Source organism: Babylonia areolata, chromosome 25 (assembly GCF_041734735.1).
Source record: "Babylonia areolata isolate BAREFJ2019XMU chromosome 25, ASM4173473v1, whole genome shotgun sequence".
Taxonomy (NCBI): domain Eukaryota; kingdom Metazoa; phylum Mollusca; class Gastropoda; order Neogastropoda; family Buccinidae; genus Babylonia; species Babylonia areolata.
The window spans coordinates 36,154,300-36,176,512 of record NC_134900.1 but is presented as its reverse complement, the minus strand read 5'-3'; the positions used below and the strand labels follow the sequence as shown (position 1 = coordinate 36,176,512).

The 22,213-nt window shown below is 44.0% G+C and overlaps 1 protein-coding gene across 3 annotated transcripts in view; it reads right to left on the bottom strand.

Annotated features, from left to right (window-relative positions):
* Nucleotides 1-6,819: 6,819 nt before the first annotated feature.
* The window catches only part of LOC143299501 (pyrethroid hydrolase Ces2e-like), a 25,258-nt gene continuing 9,864 nt past the window's right edge, over nt 6,820-22,213 (bottom strand). For all 3 annotated transcript variants that reach the window (XM_076612754.1, XM_076612752.1, XM_076612753.1), the window contains exons 3-10: nt 21,883-22,088; nt 20,062-20,194; nt 19,171-19,400; nt 17,838-17,941; nt 15,988-16,140; nt 14,807-15,081; nt 11,215-11,453; nt 6,820-8,229 (exon numbers count right to left, since the gene is read on the bottom strand). In XM_076612754.1, the coding sequence (XP_076468869.1) occupies nt 7,926-8,229; nt 11,215-11,453; nt 14,807-15,081; nt 15,988-16,140; nt 17,838-17,941; nt 19,171-19,400; nt 20,062-20,194; nt 21,883-22,088 (1,644 nt within the window). In that variant the 3' untranslated portion in view covers nt 6,820-7,925. The remainder of the gene's footprint in view (nt 8,230-11,214; nt 11,454-14,806; nt 15,082-15,987; nt 16,141-17,837; nt 17,942-19,170; nt 19,401-20,061; nt 20,195-21,882; nt 22,089-22,213) is intronic.

Sequence of the window (22,213 nt, the reverse complement as noted above, 5' to 3'; positions counted from 1 at the left end):
CAGTCAAAACTTTTCTACCCTTACCAACACGAACGTTACGAGATTTCGAACATCATAAGTGTTTTGTTTCTGGCTGTTGCTAACAAACGTTTTCTGAACTTGAACTTGTATCAACCTCTGTCCGGGTCACTGAGCTATGAAAGCGCAGCAAATGTAAAATATCTGTCGAGTTCTTTCACCTTCGTCAGCTGTCAGTTGTCTCTTCACTTTCAAGTAGGCTATTCCTGACACTGATTTCATGGATCATATATTCCCCCAAAATAACTCGCTTGGGATTGTTATTTTGAGTCAAAAGAGTATGACCATGACTACGTTGTTTTTCGTGTGAAGCAATCATTCAGATGAGAACTGACCGTTTCAAAACACGTTGGTGTGCAATAGTCGTTGACAGTCATGAAATTGTCCCCCCGATTGACGAAATCGCCTTCTCGTGTCCCTCCATGTTTATTCAAATTCTCATTCAGTTGAGACTCCGCGCGAGGTTGGTCTTTGTTGAAAACGCGTGAATGAACTATGGAATGCACGCGGGGATATGAAATGTGTCCTCTGTGAGTACACGAACACTCTATGAACAGAACAAAGAAGAAGTGGAAACCCATTTTTCCACCCACGGTCACACATCAAAGGTTACGAACTCTTATGTGCACTGGCGCATGTCCATGGCTGAAAAGTTCCTCAAGTTATCGAGTCCCCGTGAAATGATGAGTACCGTCGCGCGCTGAAAAAACCTACGCATGGTCAAAAAAAGATGCTGGATGAATTATTCTCCCCCTCATCCTTTATATATATATATATATATATATATATATTTTTTTTTTTTTTTAAAGCCTTGATCTCTTATTCTATGCCAGGTTAATTAAAGAGTGAGTGGGTAATGAACGAACTACAGCAACAGGTGCTGAGGTGTGTGTGTGTGTGTGTGTGTGTGTGTGTGTGCGTGTGTGTGTGCGTGTGTGCGTGAGAGAGAGAGAGACAGACAGACAGACAGAGATTCTGATATGTGCCGTCAATAACACACTCCCCACAGACCCACACACGCACGCACACAAACACACGCATGCATACGCACACACGCGCGCGTGCGCGCACACACACACACACACACACACATGCGCGCACACACGCACACGCACACACACACACACACACTGACATCGCATTTTGAGAGAGAGGTGGAGAGAGAGAGAGAGCAACGATGATTTTGCACAACGCTGTAACCTTTTTTTTTCATGTGTTATTTATGTATATGCGTTCTTTATGCTCCAGGTTTTGTCCCAGTGTGTAGTATGCTCAAAACGTTTCCCCGCCTCTCCACGTGCGTCTGTCTGTCTGTCCGTCTGTGTGTCTGTGTACCACTCATTGCTCTCACCATGGGACACAGTGTGGCTGGGTATTGTACCTGGCCCTTTGCTGGCTGTGAATGTAGCCCCCCTACACACTTCGCCCCCACCCTCCGCCCTCCCCCCCAAGGTCACTGTAGGCTACCACCCTGTCTGAGTCGCGATTTTTTTAATTCATATTATATTATATCATATCATATTATATTATGTTATATCATATCATATTATATTATATCAATTATGTTATACATATCATATAATAAATTATTATATCATGTTATATTATATTATATCATATATATTATGTTACATTACATTGTAGTGTATTGTCTATCTCAAGGGAACCAACTGTTCCAATTCTTTAATTCTTATTAAAGTAGGAATTTTCTCCCCTGACCCGAAAAAAAATAGATCATGAGCACGCGCGTGCATGGATAGGGATAGAGGCGGTGGAGGGGTTATTTGTGTGTGCCTTCATCCCCCCTCTTTCATATACGCAGAGTTTAGAAGACAAAAAACAAACCAAACAAAAACAAAGCAAAACAACAAGCCAAATTGAAGGCCGGCTCAGTTTGAAACGATGGACTACACACACACACACACACACACACACACACACACACTCACACACATAGAAAGAGAGAGAGAGACAGACAGACAGACGGGGAGGGGGGGGGGGGGGCGTATGGAGGGGGCGGAGGGCGTGAGTGATACGCAGACAGACCAGCCGAAAGACAGTCGGACAGACTGCTGAGAAAAGACGATAATGAATTTCCGGTGAAACCAGTCAATTCATACATGTTGTTGCTTCTGGCTTCGAACATACACGGGTAAGAAATTGTAGTTTTGTTCTATACACTAACACGGTAACGCTAGTTTCAATCAGTTGTATCTGATTTTCCCACGGTATAAATGTTCTTGGTTACACATCGAAAGTCACGTTATAAAGAATACATTGAAAAAATATTATGCAGGTGTTCTTGCAGGTGATTTTGTATGACTTCTTGAGACAGATGATTTGTATAAGTTCTTGCTGAGCAGGATCTTTGATTTGTTTGACTATTGTGTGTGTGTGTGTGTGTGTGTGTGTGTGTGTGTGTGTGTGTGTGTGTGTGTGTGTGTGTAAACTGATTTTTTTTCGAAAGGGAGCATATCCATATTCCCCCCAAGTCTAGATTCCACAAGGTCTATGTTCCTCCAGGTATATATTCCCCTAGGTCGATGTCCCCCCCCCCCACCCCACCCCACCACGCCTATGTGTGTTCAATCATATATATACTTTTGGGTACTGGTCAGTAGTGGTCAACAACAGCTAGTGGTCAGCACTGGTCATTTGTCAGCGGAGGTCGGTGGTGGTCAGTGGTGGTCTGTTGTGGTCAGGGCGTCATAGTAATGCGCAAATGTGATAAAACAACGCTATCTGACGAATTTTGCGCAGTGGTCAGTAATGGTCAGAAGCGGCAAAAAATGGTGGGTAATAGCGAACAGTAGTCAATAGTGGTAAGCTAATGGTCAAAACCTGACAAGACGCCCAATAATGCCTAACCGTCACAAAGTGACGCACGTTGAACTCTGATAGTGTACAACCGTGGTCAGTAGTGGTCAAGCACCTGCTACGACACAATAATGGACAGATGTAACAAAAAACGCAGTGTGAGCACTTTTGGGTCGTGGTCAACAGTGGTCAGCAGTGGTTCTGGACCTGGGGGGAAGATAGACCTGGGGAAACATACACCTGGAGGGGGGGGGGGGGATATAGACATGGGGGAATACAGACCTGGGGGAACTTAGACCATGGGAAACTTAGACCTGGCTGAAAAGTGAAAGAAAATTTGGGGGAACATAGAACTGATCCCATTTGAAATTTGCTGCTTTGTAAGCCTCTCTCGAAATAACGAATTCCGTCGGATTTTCAAAGAATTGTAAGATGTACTGAGGAGCCTCATGTTTACTTTTCATTGTGATTTCAACAATGATGATACATATCTACTTGAAGACTTTTAGACTTAACGCATGTACTCTGATGAGAGGTAAAGAGCAAGCGACGGGGAGATAAAGAGCAAGTCAGACAGACAGACAGACAGACTGCGTCGGAAAAAAACAACAACAACAAAATAACAACAGCAAACTGACATGTCTGCAAGCTGAGAGGATTTAATTAAAAGGTCTATTTTTGGTACCCATTTCCGGCCTGAGAGAGGTCAACTTGACACACACACACACACACACACACACACACACACAGATTTCTTTTAAAAAGGAAAAAAAAAAGTACTGATATTGACATCTTTTCATAGTATTTCATTGGCTGTAACTATAAGGCCTCCTCCCCCTTCTTCCCGTTCCTTCCCCATCTCTGTCTGTCTGTCTCCCTCAGTGTGTGTGTGTGTGTGTGTGTGTGTGTGTGTGTGTGTGTGTGTGTGCGCGCGCGCGCGCGTCAGTGTGTGTGCATATACAAGCCTGTGTGTGTCGGTTTGCATTATCACTTATACGGCCATGAATGTCACTGAGGACCGCAGTGCGTGCATGCACCAATGCAGCAAACGCATTGTATGGATGCGTGCGTGGACGGAATTGTGTGAGTATGTGTGTGTGTGCGCGCACGCGCGCGTATGTATGTGTTGCATCCATTTTGCGACCAGACGACATGGCGGGAAATGTGAAAACCACGTGATAAAGGCGTTGCAGTGGATCGTGGATAACTACCAACAACAATAGGGGTGACAGGCTGTTTTGTCTGCCTTGTCTTTTCTTTGAACCTCAGCGTTTGAATCATGTCACCCCTTGATTGATTATAATGGACTTGATCGAGTCTGCTGCTGCAGACAGTGGGCGATGCCAATGAGAGTAGGGGTGACAGGTTGTCAGTCGGGCTGCATTGTCTCTCCATCTCTACCACCCAGTGCACAGCGTTTGGACATTGTCACACCTTTCATTGATTGGATTGAACCCTTTCTCCACAGGCGGGAGTTTAAAACTTGGAGCTGGGCCAGCGACCGGCCTTTTTGGCGGGAAGGCGGAGACACGACTGTCTCTGTGGCGGACTGTGGTGGTCCGCTTTAAGCCTTCCTGCCCAACATGGATGTCTCGGTGAGTAAGCAACACTTGTTTGTGTCAGCTGTCTCCTTTACTGGATGGTAGAATCGTATCCAGGGCAGATCTCCTCCCAGCTGTTTGCCTGAAAAAACAACAACAACAACAAAAAAACAACCAAAACAACAACAACAAAACAAACAAGAGAGGCAAGGCCTTCAAGACTCACTTGTGATACACTGAGAAAAAAATCCAAGCTTTTTATGTATTGTGTATAATTTCAAAATGTAATGTTTAAGATGAGAAAGATCAATTTAAAGCGAATTAAGTCCCCTAGCATTAATTACAGAGTAATTTCCCTTTTTTTTACTCCCTGCACCAAAACGTTTGCAATAAATAAAACTTCCATGCTTAGCAAAAGAAGTTCCTGTTTGAACAAAAAATGATAATAATGACTGCTCTTGTTGTTGGGTCAGAATATGAGATCAAATTGCCAAGTTTAGAGAATACAAAAAATATAAATATAACAGTAAATGCAGTTTGCATATAATTAGGCTTCATTTTGTTTGTTTTTTTGTGCCCATCCCAGAGGTGCAATATTTTAAACAAGATGACTGGAAAGAACTGAATTTTTCCTATTTTTATGCCTAATTTGGTGTCAACTGACAAAGTATTTGCAGAGAAAATGTCAATGTTAAAGTTTACCACCGACACACACACACACACACACACCACAGAGACAACCAAACACCGGGTTAAAACATACTCACTTTGTTTACACAAGTGAGTCAACAACAACAACAAACAAACACACACACACACACAGACAACCGAACACCGGGTTAAAACATAGACTCACTTTGTTTACACAAGTGAGTCAACAACAACAACAAAAAAACAACTGTAGACTCAGAGGACACAGTCACAAAGTCGATGGTCGAATTCAGATGATCACTGGATTGAGTTCAGATGCCCCGTAACCTGTTGGAAAATTTTGTGTGACGCTTTCAACAAACAAAGCAACAGAGACCTATTTTACAACTGCTACATCACTGGTGTATCAACGTCGACTGAAAAGACGTCTTATATGCAAGCTTAACTGATTTGGATCGATGGTGGTGGTGGTTGGGGGGGAGGGGGATGGGGGGGTCGCGCGGGTGTGTGTGTGTGTGTGTGTGTGGGGTGTGTGTGTGTTGCAGGCATGGGGGTGGATGGGAGTGGTATGGTGGCGGTCTGTTCAGAGCCTTACGATGATATGTTGGATTCTGCTGAGCTGGTGGATGCAGTCCTTCCCAGACTCTATATCCATGTATTCTTCATGCGGCTTCCGAGGTCTTCTACTTCGTTTGTGGGCTGCCGTCTTCATGTTTTACATTTATTTGCTTATTTATCATCATTGTTGTCTTATTTATTTATTATTATTATTATTTTATTATTATTATCATTACCACTACCTTTTTTATATCATAATTATTATTTATTTATCTATTTATTTATGTAAGCTTATCTATTATTTATTCACCTTTTTTTTCTTTCTTTTTTTCTCAAGGCCTGACTAAGCGCGTTGGGTTACGCTGCTGGTCAGGCATCTGCTTGGCAGATGTGGTGTAGCGTATATTGATTTGTCCGAACGCAGTGACGCCTCCTTGAGCTACTGAAACTGAAACTGTGGACTGCAACTCCCACGTTCACTCGCATGTAAACGAGTGCGATTTTATGTGCGAGACCGTTCCCCCCCCCCCATGTAGGCAGCCATACTCCGTTTTCGGGGGTGTGCATGCTGGGTATGTTCTTGTTTCCATAACCTACCGAACGCTGACATGGATTACAGGATCTTTAACGTGCGTATTTGATCTGCTTGTGTACACACACGAAGGGGGGTCAGGCACAGAGCAGGTCTGCGCATAATTATGTTGACCTGGGACATCGGAAACATCTCCACATTTTACCCATCAGGCGCCGATACCTCGATTCGAACCTGGGACCATTGAAAGTCCAACGCTTTAACCACTGAAGCAAAGACACAAAAGTCATGAACAGTACATTATGATTTATCAACCAATATCCGATTATGCAAAAAAAAAAAAAAAAAAAAAAAAAAGGGATAAAAATAGCCATGCATAAAATTTGAATACAAATGATATTGTATAAGAAAAGCAATCAATATACACAAAAACCACACATGTCCTTATAACAAGTGACTATGATTAGCAAATACATTAAAAAAAAACACACACACTAAAGAAATGCACGGAAACACTAAACCAGTGCAAATTATTTGTATTTTGCTTATGGGAATATGTTTTCCTTATTTTCACAACATTTATTTGGATCTATACCCACACCAACATAACCAATAATAAGACCCAAAAGCGTTCATTCAAATTGAGACTGCTTTCACAAGAAGTTAAAATTCCTTCCATTCAGTCTGATAAATTCAATTCAGCAGTACAATATAATTACAATACGAAGAGACAATGCATTGCAATACAAGACCATACTATGTGCATGTTTGTGTGAATATGAATGTATTACTTTTCATACATGGAATGCAACCTTCATATAACATGTATTCCACATCATCAAGGATATAAAAAAAAATAATAATAAAATAAAAACCAAACTAACTTCGAACCAAGCGCATTCTCCAATTTTTTTTTTTTTTTTAATCTACAGTTCCCTTTTTTTATTGAAAGTTAAATTCACGATATAACGGTCACCTTAAACAGCAACATGTGGAACCAATATATGGTCTTGAATGGCTATTTGCAAGCGTGAACAGACTGTTGTTATATACCGAGATCAGTTCTCCACTGAACTTATATGTGGTTACCAATGTTTTTAAAGTGTGTAAATCGAACCTGTACAACGTGCAACTATTTCTGTACTTTATATCATACCTATAAAACATGCAACTATATATATATATATATATATATATATATATATATATAAATATATATATAAATATATATATATATATAAATGTTTCTCCTGTGAAAAAACCTAGTTCAGAAAGAACAACAAATATCAAGGCTTGTCTAGTGCTAAAAAAAAAAATAATAATAATTTTAAAAAGTGAAAAAACCCAGTTCAGAAAGAAAAAAAAGTCGTCTTCTTTAGGACAACCCACCAGATGTAAAAACATACAAAAAACCCCCCAAAAAACCACACACAAGGAAACGTTTCGTGTGTTTGTGCGCGCGCACGCGTGTGTGTGTATGTGTGTGTGTGTGAAGGAGAGAGAAAGTGTGTGTGTGTCAGTGTGTGTGTGTGTGTGTTTTACAGAGAGACACAGACATAGCCAGACGGGGTGGGGAGTGGGGCGGCGGAGGGGGGGGGGGGGGGGGGGGGGGGGGGTAGGTGAAACGGGTACGACGGGTGGGCAAAACAGGCCAAACAGTGTAACCCTCATAAAGGCCTCTGAGGGTGGCGGCACAATCAAAGAGTAGGCGAAACGGGAATAGGCGAATCGGACCTGCTGCAGAGGGAAACACAGACACAGGCACAGGCACAGGAACAGACACATACACATACACATACACATACACGTTACAACAGCATCACCAAAACACACCAAAACACTGTCCCTACAATAACGAAAACGCTGGCCGACAGAACTGGGCTTTGGCTGGTTTTTAGATCTGCGCAGTGGGACCAACGGGTGGCGTTTAAACCGAGTGGTCCCCTGGCTTGAAGCACCCCCGGGACAGTTTTGAACCACACGGTCCTCAGGTCCTTCAGGACTTGGACACCGACACTTGGGGGAATCGTGAGGTTGAAGTAATTCTGGATCTCGCTGGTGAACATCGGCCATTGGGGCCAGCCCGGCAGTTCGGTTGGATTGTTGGGGTTTCTGCAGATAAGTCACAAAAAATAATGATGGAATTTATCATTAAAATCATTGGGGTATTTTTGTATGTGTGTGTGTGTGTGTGGGGGGGGGGGGTTGTTGTTTTCTTGTGATTTCTTCTTCTTCGTCTTCTCATGATGTTGTTTCAGCTTTAAAAAGAAATCACTACCATATTCTACCGTAATGGTTTTTTGTTCAATGTTTCAAGTTAGCTGGCTTTCATAATTGTGGTCATTGTCCACAGATGGTGAACGTTCATGACCTGAAAAAAACAAAGAGCGGTACAAACGGTGTCGATCAAACATTGCATACTAGACGTCAACTGTACAGTCAGTTACATGGTGTGAATAAAAACTCTGCCTGATTTCAGAAATTGAAATGATGTTGAGGGGGTGGGGTGGGGGGAAAGGTAGCGGTTCGGGTTAGGGTGGGGGGGTGGGGGGGGGACTAACGAATTACACCGGGTACGAGTGATATCAGTATGTAACATATCCCTCCTTATGTGCCCTCTCCTCCTCCATTCCCCCCTTCACTACCACTACAAAAAAAATAAACAACCATGATTCCAAAGTGTTCCAAATCTTAACTCACATATATGTTTACTGATCCAACTGAAATCAAAGGCAGTTTTCGTTTTCAACATCTTCAAACCTCCTCTCCTGACTGTATGTAGTAGCGTTTTTACTACTAGCCATCTGTCTGTCTCTCACACACACAGAGAAGCATGCACGCACGCACACACACACACACACACACACACACACACAGAAGCACGCATGCGCGCACGTACACACACACATATGCACAACGTCTTCCCACTGCTAATGTATCTATCTAAATATATATATATCTATATATATATCTACATAGATATATATATATATAAACACACACACACACACACACACACACACATATATATATATATATATATATATATATATATATATATATATATATATATATATAGTTTTTATGTGTGTATATGTATGTATATATCTATCTATCCACACATATATACATGTATATAATCATATAAATGCACACACACACACACACACACACACACACACACACACACAGATTGATAAAATTCTCCAGTACAGTAAACTGAAATCCTACGACGTTAGGCCAGGCACACAGTAACCACGCAATGCAAGACCACACAGCAGACGGATTAATTTTCTCTCTCACCAGAAGCTTGCAGAAACACGACAGACACATCGTCGTCCAAACTAGAACATGACATAAACAAGAGAGGCAAGGCCTTCAAGACTCACTTGTGATACACTTAAAAAAAAAAAAAATCTAATCGTTAAAATGTGTTCTGTATTATAAAAAAGCTTCGGGTTAAAATTAAAAAAAAAGAAGTCCTAATCAGATTCGAACCCCGTGTGTTCGGGTGAAACGAAACTGTCTCGCCCATTACACTATCGTGGCTCCTTAACTGACGTTCTAAAATTTAATATTTGAACATACTTTTTTTAAAGGGCGATAAATCAATTGTGGTTGTCGCAGTGAGAACGCTGTTTAAATCATTATTCTGGTGTGTCTTGGGCATTCAAAAAATCTTTAAGGGCAATAAAAAATTCTTTTTAAGTCCGCGGTAAAGGAGACGTGGCTATCGCCGCAATCACACTGCAACATTTCGCCGTTTTCTCTGGATCTAGATAGATGTACAAGTTTAGTTACACCCGCCGGGAATGTAGTACGACACGGTCGATTCAATTTCTCTTTTATGTTCATTCTAGTTTTATAGTTTTAAAGTTGATATGAAAATTGAGTATATTGTTAAACTAATAACGTGTAGAGCCAAGTACAGGTACTTTAAACGTCGTAAGAAGTGAAAAGGGCTTCATTTTGAGAAAAGTCAAGACTGGAAATTTTTCCTTTCATCGTGATCAATTCAAGGGTATTAACTCGCATGGTTTACAATTTTTAACTGAATTCCGACTGATTCTGTGGATATTTTTATGGCAGTTTGGGGCATAATCCAGTAAGTGATGAGGCGTTCACAAATCTTTCTCTGAATAAATATTTAACGGTCTCCTTCTCCAACTTTCCATCACATGTTATCGTGTATTGTCCATTGAATATAGGATTGAACGGGCAGGTCAACAACTTGAAACAAAATGACGTCGTTCGCGTTCGCGAAGAATATGAGCACGCGCTTTGAATGTGTATAAATATGTGTACGCAATTGATTTTTGCCCATGACCTTCAGGGCTCAGCCAATAGATCTGTAAAGTCCACTCGTCATATTGATTTTAGTATTTTCCGAAAAAGACCACTTGGGCAAATGAACATAGTGAAAGCCCTGTACGCTGAGAGTAAAACACACAAGCTTTTTATGTATTGAGTATAATCTCAAAATGTTATGTTTAAGATGAGAAAGATCAGTTTTAAGCAAATTAAGTCCCCTAGCATTAATTACAGATTAATTTCCCTTTTTTACTAACTGCACCAAAACGTTTGCAAAATAAATAAAACCTCAATGCTTAGCAAGAGAAGTTCCTGTTTGAACAAAAAAAATGATAATAATGACTGCTCTTGTTGTGTCAGAATATGAGATCAAAGTGCCAAGTTTAGAGAATACAAAAAATATAAATATAACAGTAAATAAAGTTTGCATATAATTTGGCTTCTTAAAAAAAAATTTTTTTTTGTGCCCATCCCAGAGGTGCAATATTGTTTTAAACAAGATGACTGGAAAGAACTGAATTTTTCCTATTTTTATGCCTAATTTGGTGTCAACTGATAAAGTATTTGCAGAGAAAATGTCAGTGTTAAAGTTTACCACGGACACACAGACACACACACACAGACAACCGAACACTGGGTTAAAACATACTCTGTTTACACAAGTGAGTAAAAAAATAATAAGCAACGTGATATGACGTCATCAACAACACATCACCAAAAATTAACGTGAAATGATGTCATTAACACGTCGTGACGTAAAAAATTAAAACACGACAACAAACGTACCCGGAGTGAGCGAAGTTCGTCAGCAGTGTTCTGTACCGCTTCGCCAAGAGCCGGTCCCTGTCTGATACCGTGCGGTTGAAGAAGACCGAGTAGGGTCCCCGCAATCCGCTCGCGAAGCCAAAGGCATACTCTATGTCCATTGCGTGGTCCATGCCTTTGTGGCCGTCTTTGATGTTGTCCGGGTAGTGGTCAAAGTAGTATTCGTACCTGGGGCGTTCTGTCTGTTCGCTTCTCAGGAACTGAAACCCCGGGTGGTTTTGTTGTTTTATTTTGTTGTTGTTTTATTTTGTTGACAACCCCAGACATGTTAGACACTGACGGAACCAAGCTTAAGACAAACGAAGAAAAAGGATCCGCCCTGCTCAAACGTTTCATACAACAGAGCGATCAAAGAAACATATGAGGAAAAGAAATATGTTGAGGAGTTAAACCAAACCCTTACGCAGACTGGACCCGATGATGACTTGACAATAGATGATCTAAACGAAGCAATAGCTAAATGCAAGAAAGAATCAAGGTGGTTACAGAACAGGCAAGTCCACATGGGAAAATACAGCTTCTTTTGCATATGAGGTGTACGAAGGATTTCAAAGAAAAGAAGAAACACTAGCAGTAGCAATCGACCTTGAAGATGCCTACAATAAAGTTCAGTTTGCGCACCTCATGGAGCTGCTACTAAGGTATGGAGTAAGTTTGACACTGACAAGATGGATAGCAGCAGCGCTTCAGGAAAGAACCGTCGTCCTACGCCTCGGAGATTGGATGTCTGCACCTTCTAAACTATCCATGGGACTGTCACAAGGGTCTCCGCTCTCTCCTGTCCTCTACAATGTCTACACGAAAGGCCTTGCAGACTTAAACAACAATGGAATAGCTCAGGTGCTTACTCTTGCGGATGATGGCCTGGTCTTCAAAACTTCGAAAGATGCTCAGGAAAGAACTAAAGCCGTCCAGAAACAACTAAACAATATTGCTCAATGGTGCAAAGACACAGGATCTTCCATCAATCCAGCGAAAGCCCAAACGTTGCTGTGCACCCTCAACAACAGAACCGCGAGCAAATCATCACCACCTGTGTCATTCGACGGGATTCAGATCGAGAAAACCGAATGCCTACGCTACCTAGGAATACAGTTCGACAGGATGCTGATCTTCAGAAAACATACGGAAAATACTGTTCTCAAATGCAAAAAGGACCTTTCAGTGTCATAGAAGAACACAGTAAAGAAGAGGACATCATCATATACACAGATGGCTGTCACCAAAGACCAAACCGGTTGGGGATTCACTACGAAACAAAATGGAAAAACAGTCAGGGAAGAGAATGCTGCCTACAAAGTCACAACCTCCAGCCTAACGATGGAAGTTGAAGCTGTGACACATGCCCTCCAGTGGCTATCGTCCATCCATATGTCCGGAAACCAACATGCCATGATTCTAACCGACTCAATGAACCTCATACAGAAAATTGAAAATGGAATGAGAAGCCCAGAGTGGCATAAGGCAATGCGCAACTTTCAGATTAAAAAACTCACATGGTCATACTGCCCGGGACATGCAGGTGTTAAGGGAAATGAGCGAGCTGACAGACTTGCTGGTAACGGAACAACAACGAGCGGCCTACATCTAGGAAAATCGGAAATCATCAGAAAAGTCAAAGAATATCAAAAAGAACAGGTACAAGGCCATCACACCATCGATCGCTTCAAAGAAATAAAAGCAGAGAGAGGGAGCGGCCGTAAGTCTAGCATGAAAGGTAGAGCACGATGCTTTGCAAATCAAATAAATATCGGCATCATTTCCAAACCAACATTGCGCAAATTTCTTCAAAACGGAACAGTCTCTGTGGGCTTTTCCAAATACAATAGACTGAGCAACACACTAGACGCCACGTTCTTGGCATCAGAGATCTTTTCCCATCCCTCTTGCGGCCAATCAGTGGCAGCCTCTGTGCGTGTGTGTTAGTGTGTATGTGTGGGTCAGTGTGTTTGAGTGCGTTTGTGCATGCGCGAGGGTGTAAGTGTACACAAGTGTCAGGAGAGTTCTGTGCACGTGCGTGTGTGTGTGTGTGTGTGTGAGGGGGGAGGGGGGGTAGAAGATGAGGTATGTGTGTGTATGCATGCCTACACTGTGGGAGCAACGGAATATTGGAACGTGCGGGTGTGTATATATATATATCTTTGTATATATGTGTGGGGGGTTGGGGTGGGGGATATGGGCGTATGTGTGTGTGCTTGTACAAGTAAGTGTTCATGTGTGTGTGTGTGTGTGTGTGCGGTGGAAGCTGTGATACGTAGCCTAGAAATGAGTGTGTGGAGGAGGGGGGTAGAGGAGGTGCAGGGTAGTGTGTGTGTGTGTCTGTGTGTTGGGGTTCATGTACGTTTATGTGTATTTGACTGCTTTCATATCTGTGAAACTGCATGTTTGGTGCATATCTGTTATGCATATGTGGGTGTATGTGTGTCTCCATGTTCTACATTTATTTGCTTATTTATCATCATTGCTTTTATTGTTTGTTTTTTTAACTTATTTATTATTATTATTATTACTACTACTATTTTTTTATATTATAATTTTATTTTTTTATTTTTTTATGTACGCTTATAGTTGACTTCATCACGTTTTTTGCGCCTTATACATATTAGTAGTAGTGGTAGTAGTAATTTTTTTTAAAAATGTATTTATCTATTATTTATTCACCCCCTTTTTTTTTTCTCAAGGCCTGACTAAGCGCGTTGGGTTACGCTGCTGGTCAGGCATCTGCATGGCAGATGTGGTGTAGCGTATATGGATTTGTCCGAACGCAGTGACGCCTCCTTGAGCTTCTGAAACTGAAACTGAAACTCGTTATGTTTAAATCAGTGTTTTATCATGCACGTGCACATACACACATTCACAGACACACAGGCACAGACACACACATACAAACTTCCCAATACACACACACACACACACACACACACACACACACACACACACATCCAATCCCTCAACAAAAAAAAAGGAAAAAAAAAAGGAAAAACACCCAGCTGCCTCCCCATGCATCCACTAACCCTCTACCCTAGCCCCCCCGCTCAACTCCCTCGACCACCCTTCCTACCCCCCACTTACCCCGATCACCCACCCTCCCTACTCCCCAGTCATCCCCTACCCCATCCATCCTACCCTCATCACCCACCCTCGTCACCCACCCACCCCACTCCCCATTCAACCCCTCATCCATCCTCCCTATCCCTCCCACCCCCTTCACCAACCTCCTCACCCACCCTCAAACACCCCCTCACCCACCTTCTTACCCCCCTCACCCACACTCCCTATCCCCCACTCACACCCTTCACATACCTTCCCCACTCCCCCATACCCCTCCTCACCCACCCTCCCTGCCCCCCATTCACCCCCCACCCGTCCTTCCCCCCTCCATCCCCCCAACCCCCACCCTACGTACACCCCACTCACCCTCGCCCTCCTCACCCCCCGCCACCTCCTGCTCCACCGCCACACACACACCCACCTACGGCCCCCCCCCCCCCTCCATAACCCCCTCCCCCTGCTCTCTCCCCCACCCCTCCACCTTCTTCCCCACAACCCTCACCTGCACAGTACCCAGCACCACATCCACATCTCCCTCGAACGCCTCCAGTTCTTCGTCAGTGGCCTTGCTGTCCGTGGACCCCTCTCTCCGGTACACGCAGTCAACGATCTCCGCCGCGCGCGTCTTCTCCAACTCGGGGGCTGCCGCCGCCAGCGCCGGATAGAGGAAGCGGATGGTACTGTGTATGTAGGAGACATGCTTGTGTCTCATGTTGATCATCGGGTCCAGCTGCTTTTTGGGAGCGAACAACAATCCGCCTTCCCGGTTGTTGAATCCTTTTTCGGAGTGTTGAAAGAGAGATAAATGAATAAATAAGGTAAAAAAACAACAACAAAAAACAACAACAAACCCAACAACAACAAAACAATATAAACAACAGCAACAACAAGAACAGTAATAATGATATCGAAATTAAGAGAATATATTAAAAAAAAATCTGTGTGTGTGTGTGACGCAGAGAGAGAAACAGAGACAAACACCCACAAGCACCACAGACCTAAGCCCACGACCTTTACTGTGGACCGACTCCCACCCAGGCAGACATGCTGACAGGACACACACCCTCCAGCACCACTAACTTCACCGAACAAAGACCCCGAAGCCCGGAACAACTTGATCTTCTTTTTTTTCTTCTTTTTTTTTTACGACAGATTGTTAAACACAACTCTGCCCGTCTTACCAGTTTCTGTTTCTCAAGGAGGCGTCACTGCGTTCGGACAACTTCACCACATTACACCACATCATCTGCTGGGCAGATGCCTGACCAGCAGTAGTACCCCGAACACGCTTAATGAGGCATTGAGTGCATGCATACGCACACACACACACACACACACACACACATATATATATATATATATATATCTGTGTGCGTGTGTGTAATATCTCGAAGGTGGCGGACCTATCAGAGTGGTTTTCTTCAACAAAATTTTGCCAGAGGACAACACTTTTGTTGCCATGGGTTCTTTTATTCAGAGTGCCAAGTGCGCGCTGCACACGGGACCTTGTATTATTGATTCCTCCGAATGCTAGACGCTCAGTTAAAATTTCCACTGAGACTTGGGAGAAAAGGCCAAGAGAGACCGGGATTCGAACCCAGAATCTCGGACCCGGACACTGAATTGGCAGACGAGCGTTTGAACCATTCTGCTGCCTTCCTCCACCAATCCTAATTATCTTACCAATGATGTATGGCCCATCGAAGATGGCGGACAGGTTGAACGGGAGGACGAAATCATTGTCGACCACTGGGGCCCACGTGTGAGCGCCGATCGCTGGTTTCAGGGAGTCCCAGTCCTTCCCGCGTAAACACGACACCAGAGAGCTCGTGGAGCCTGTCACAGCAACAGAAACATTGTTTTCTAAGTCAAATTCTTCTTCTTCTGCGTTCGTGGGCTGCAACTCCCACGTTCACTCGTATGCACACGAGTGGGCTTTTACGTGTATGGCCGTTTTTACCCCGCCACGTAGGCAGCCATACTCCGTTTTCGGGGGTGTGCATGCTGGGTATGTTCTTGTTTCCATAACCCACCGAACGCTGACATGGATTACAGGGTCTTTAACGTGCGTATTCGATCTTCTGCTTGCATATACACACGAAGGGGGTTCAGGCACTAGCAGGTCTGCACATATGTTGACCTGGGAGATCGTAAAAATCTCCACCCTTTACCCACCAGGCGCCATTACCGTGATTCGAACCCGGGACTCTCAGATTGACAGTCTAACGCTTTAACCACTCGGCTATTGAGCCCGTCAAGTCAAATTTCAACATGAAATATATATATATATTAACATTCCCCAAATCATTGCAGAATCATTAAGTACTCAGAACGGGCTATGGAAGACGGTTAACACAGTGTCTCCCTCTGTCTCCCTTTTATGCTCTGTATCCGTGTCCATATCTCTCCCTTTTATACTCCGTCTCTTTCTCCCTCCTCCCCCGAACCCCCTCTCCCCCCAACCTCCCTCTCTCTCCCTTTCATGCTCTGTCTCTCTGTCCCTCCTTCCGCCCCCCTGCCCTCTCTCCCTTTCATACTCTCTCCCTCTCCCTCCACCCAAACCTGCCCACCCACCACCTCTCTCTCCCTTTCATGCTCTGTCTCTCTGTCCCTCCTTCCCCCCACCTCTCTCTCTCCCTTTCATGCTCTCTCTTCCTACCCCTGCACCCCCCCCCCCCCCCCACACACACACACCTCTCTCTCCCTTTCATGCTCTCTCTCCCTCTCTCTTCCTACCCCCGCACCTCACCCCACCTCTCTCTCTTTCCCCTTTCATGCTCTGTCTCTCTGTCCCTCCTTCCCCCCACCCCTCTCTCCCTCCCCCCTCCCCCCACCTCTTTCTCTCTCCCATTCATGCTCTGTCTCTCTCTCCCTCCTTCCCCCCACCTCTCTCTCTCTCTGTGATGCTGTTTCACTCTCCGTCTCCATGGGACACAAGACAAACTAGTGACACACAGGCACACAATTTAGACGTCATATTCTAAGTACACGTAATACGTTTTTACGTCATTTTTGGAAGCACTTTATCAATTGTTACAACAATTTGGAAGCACATTTTCATTTTTTACGACATTTTGGAAGGACCTTATCAGTTTTTACAACATTTTGGATGTACATTATCAGTTTTTATGACATTTTGGAACCACCTTATCATTTTTTACGAAGTTTTTGAAGTCCCTCATCAATGTTGTAAGCATCGTATCAGTTTTTATGTCATCTTCGAAGCACCTTACCAATTTTTACGTTTTGTAAGCAACCTATCAGTTTGTACGTCATCTTGGAAGCAACTAACGAGTCAGTTTTTACGACATTTTGGAAGCAACATCAGTTTGTACGTCATTTTTAAAACACCTCATCAGTTGTTGTTGTTGTTGTTTTACGTATTTTAGACATGGATGCATTGCACAATTTCTTACGTCATGTAAACTTTGACACAACTCTCATACAGACATACCACTAAAAACAAAAAAGAAAAAAAACACGTCAACTCGAGCTGAACGCACAATACAGCTTTTGTGTCATCTGATACAGACCTGTGGTATTGCATCCACGCATTATTCCTAAAGTCTGCGCGTGGGACAGCCCTATTGCATCCATGGCCCATGGACACAGTCGTGACCCACTGTGCATGATGGCTCTGAAAAAAAAAAAATCCAGAACATTTCTTCAGTGTCATCCCGATCCGCGGCAACATGAGGGATGGCCTAGAGGTAACGCGTCCGCCTTGGAAGCGAGAGAATCTGTGCACACTGGTTCGAATCACGGTACAGTCGCCAGTATTTTCTCCCCCTCCACTAGACCTTGACTGGTGGTCTGGACGCTAGTCATTCGGATGAGACGATAAACTGAGGTCCCGTGTGCAGCATGCACTTAGCGGACGTAAAAGAACCCACAGCAACAAAAGGGATGTCCCTAGGAACATTCTGTAGAAAAAAATCCACTTCGATCGGCAAACAAATGAACAAGTAGCGACGCGCTCTACCTGGGGAGAGCAACCGGAATTTCACACAGAGAAATCTGTTGTGACAAAAAGAGTAATACAACACAACACAACACACACACACACACACACACACACACACACAGACCCCCCTCCCCCCCCAAATACACATGCACGCACATACACACACACAAACACGCACGCACACACACACATGCACACATACACAACACACACACACAAACGCGTGCACACACGAGTGTGCACGTACATATGCAAGCATGCACACATACGCACACTCATATTACACGTCTGATGTCGCTCAGAATGTAAGGACGTCCAAGTAAAAGGAAAAACAAATCTGCATTCGCCTATTCCCGATTCGCCTATAACTACATTAATTGGAGATACCGGTTCGTCCGTTCCCAGTTTGCCTTTGTATTTAGTTGCTGTATGTATTTAGTGTGTGTGTGTGTGTTTCTCTCTCTCAGCTGTGAGAGAGAGAGAGTGTTTGTGCGTGCGTGCGTGCATGCGTGTATGTGTCTGTGTGTTGCCGCGCGCGCGCGAATCGGGATGACACCGATGAAATGATCAAAATAACGGCGAACACCTCACCACAATGTGTGTGTGTGTGTGTGTGTGTGTGTGTGCGAAGGATATGAAAACAATGAACAACCTAAACAAAAACCAACCAAAAAACCCCCGAAACAATAAAATAAAATCGAATAAAATAAGATGAAATAAACATAAGCACGTACAGTTGTTTAATTCTGAAAAAAAAAGTAAAAAAAAAAAGAAGAAATATCCAAGCACATCAGTCACCTTGTGAATGGACGGAGAGAGAGAAACCACTCTTTACCATGATAATCTATTGATCGTCTGTCCTCCTGACCTCATTGTTTGAAAGTCCACACCTATCGCCTCACCTGTGAAAGTAAGGCTTTGAGTGAGGTGACGTCATGTGATAGGACACACTGGCGGCGCCCGCCGACTCGCCGAAGATCGTCACGCGGTCCGCGTCGCCGCCGAAATGGCCGATGTTCTGCTGGACCCACTTCAGGGCCAGCCACTGGTCCCACAGCCCGTAGTTTCCCACGCTGGAGTTATCTCCCGTGGACAGGAACCCCAGAGCGCCCACGCGGTAGTTTACGGTGACCTGTTGTGTGGTTTTGGGATTGATAGAAGAAAAAAAGGGGGTTTTGATACTAACGCCAATGCCAACTCAGAGAGAGAGAGAGACAGAATGTTGGATACGGAGTGATCCTAAATACTCTACCCGTCACTATACCTGCGGTAAACTAGGAATAAAATGAATAGATAAATAAAGAGATAAACAAATATATAAATAAATATATGAATAAATGAACATACAAATAGAATAAAAACGAGGAGATGCCTGACCATTGCATACACATAACGCACTGGTCAGGCAGAGGAGTAGTAGTAGCAGCAGCAGCAGCAGCATCAGCATGATTAAAAGCAACAGAAGCAGCATTACCACCACCACCACCACATTTACAGCAGCAGCAGTAGCAAACACCACCAACATCACCACCACCAACATCACCAACACCATGTTTACAGCAGCAGCATCACCACCACCACCAGCATCACCACCAACACCAACAAAACCACCACTAACACCAACACCACCACCACCACTACGACGACCAACATCATGTTTACAGCAGCAGAAGCAACACCACCACCACCACGACCATCATCATGTTTACAGCAGAAGCAACACCACCACCACCACCAGCATGTTTACAGCAGCAGAAGCAGCAGTATGATCAAAGCAGCGGCGACCCCCTCACCACAATGACGTTGCCCTCAGCTGCCAGAAGGCTGCCGTCGTACTGAGACCCGGATCCGAACACGAACCCCCCGCCGTGCAGCCACACCATCACAGGTACCCCGGTCTCTGGAGCCCCTGCCTGCACTGGACGGCTGTGGAGTAGCGCACGTTATCATCATCATCATCATCATCATCATTATTATTGCCATCATCATTGTCGTCATCGTCGTCGCGTAAATGGATCAGTCAGCACATTTTGAATCATTCAAAATAAAATCTTTCTCAAAAGTTTGCACTGAAAGAGAACCCATGGCAACAAGAGTGTTGTCATCCGGCAAATCCTGTAATATATATATATATATATATATATATATATATATATATCTTGGTCAATCCCAAGTTTTTTTTTTAAACTGGACACCGCACCATGACCTGTTTGGCTCTCTGGATGAAGCAAGTTATGCAATTATAGGAGAAATATTACATCCAGGCCCAGATGTCTTTGTATTGTCATAATGGAATGGCGAACACAACAAAAAACAGTCTGGGTTAATTCTTTAACCTTTTAAAACTGTTTTTGTGTTTGGGTTGGGTGTTGGTTAAAAAGCTCTCATTAACCCATGTTGGTCTTAAGTAACTTCAAAAGGAAGGTTGATTTGCACAGCTGTTTCGCACTTGGGAGTGCTCATCGGGCTTGCTATCCGCTCCTGACTGCGAATCAGAGAGAAACCACTACTCAAGCAAGGAGAAATTAGGACCAGCATGGAGCTAATGAAGAGCTATTTAACCACACCACCCACCCCAAACACAAAAACAGTTTTTAAAGGTTAAAGAATTAACCCAGACTGTTTTTGTTGTTGTTAATGTGTTCGCCATTCGATTATGAAAATACAAAGACATCTGGGCCTGGATTTAATATATACATTTATATATATGTGTGTGTGTGTATATATATATATTTTTTTTTTTTTTTTTTTTTTTCTAAACCCACTCTGATAGTTACACTAAAATTACACGCATGCACTCATGGCCTGACAAACTAAGAGACACGTTGCCTGAAGAAGAGCTTGTGGCTCGATACGTCGCCTCTTATATCCCAAGTAAGTCGACTTTTACCAAGATTGTTTAGTCTACCTCCCACTAAGAGACACGTTGGGGGATACAGCAGCTGGTTAAGGTATCTCCCAAGCAGACGCGGTATAGCGTGTATGTCCGTAGGGAAGCAAAAAACAGACGGGTAGAGGAGGGTGGTTGACCAGGTTTCTGTGGTGCCCCAACGGACAGTGTGGAGGGATGGCCTAGAAGTAACGCATCCGCCTAGGAAGCGAGAGAATCTGAGCGCGCTGGTTCGAATCGCGGTACAGTTGCCAATAGTCCCCCCCCCCTTCACTAGACAATAAGCGGTGGTCTGGACGCTAGTGATTCGGATGAGACGATAAACTGAGGTCCCGTGTGCAACATGCACTCAGCGCACGTGAAAGAACCCACGGCAACAAAAGGGTTGTTCCTGGCAAAATCCTGTCAAAAAAAAAATTCCACTTCGATAGGAAGAATAAATAAAACTGCACGCAGGAGAACACACACACACACACAAAGGGTGGCGCTCTCCGTGTTGCGACACGCTGTCCCTGGGGGAGAGCAGCTCGAATTTCACACAGAGAAATCTGTTGTGACAACAACAGCAACAACAACAAAAAAAACAAGAAAAAAAGAAATACAAATACAAACACGGTCACCCAGACTAAGGGATGAGCGAAGTGAAGTGAAGATATGAATACAGTGACGCCTCCTTCCGTCCGGAGAAGCTGACGCTGAACCCGGAACTAAAACGTCCACTCACCTGGACGCCGGCACGTAGAGGTCGAGGAAGAGGCAGTCCTCGTCTATGGGCTGGATGTTGATGAGGCCGGGGCAGGCGCTCCCGAAGGTCGTGGCGTTCAGCACGTCGGGCAAGGAAGCCGCCACAGGCTTCCTGAAGCGGAGGTTGCCCACTGGGGGTTGCGCGTAGGGTAAACCCGCATACCTGTTCACCGACTTGTTCCCCACCTGCACAGGTGGATAGGTGGGGGGGGGGGGGGGGGGGGGGATAGAAAAATCCACTTCGATAGGAAAAACAAATAAAACTGCACGCAGGAAAAAACAAAAACAAAAAAAACAAACAAGAGAGGCAA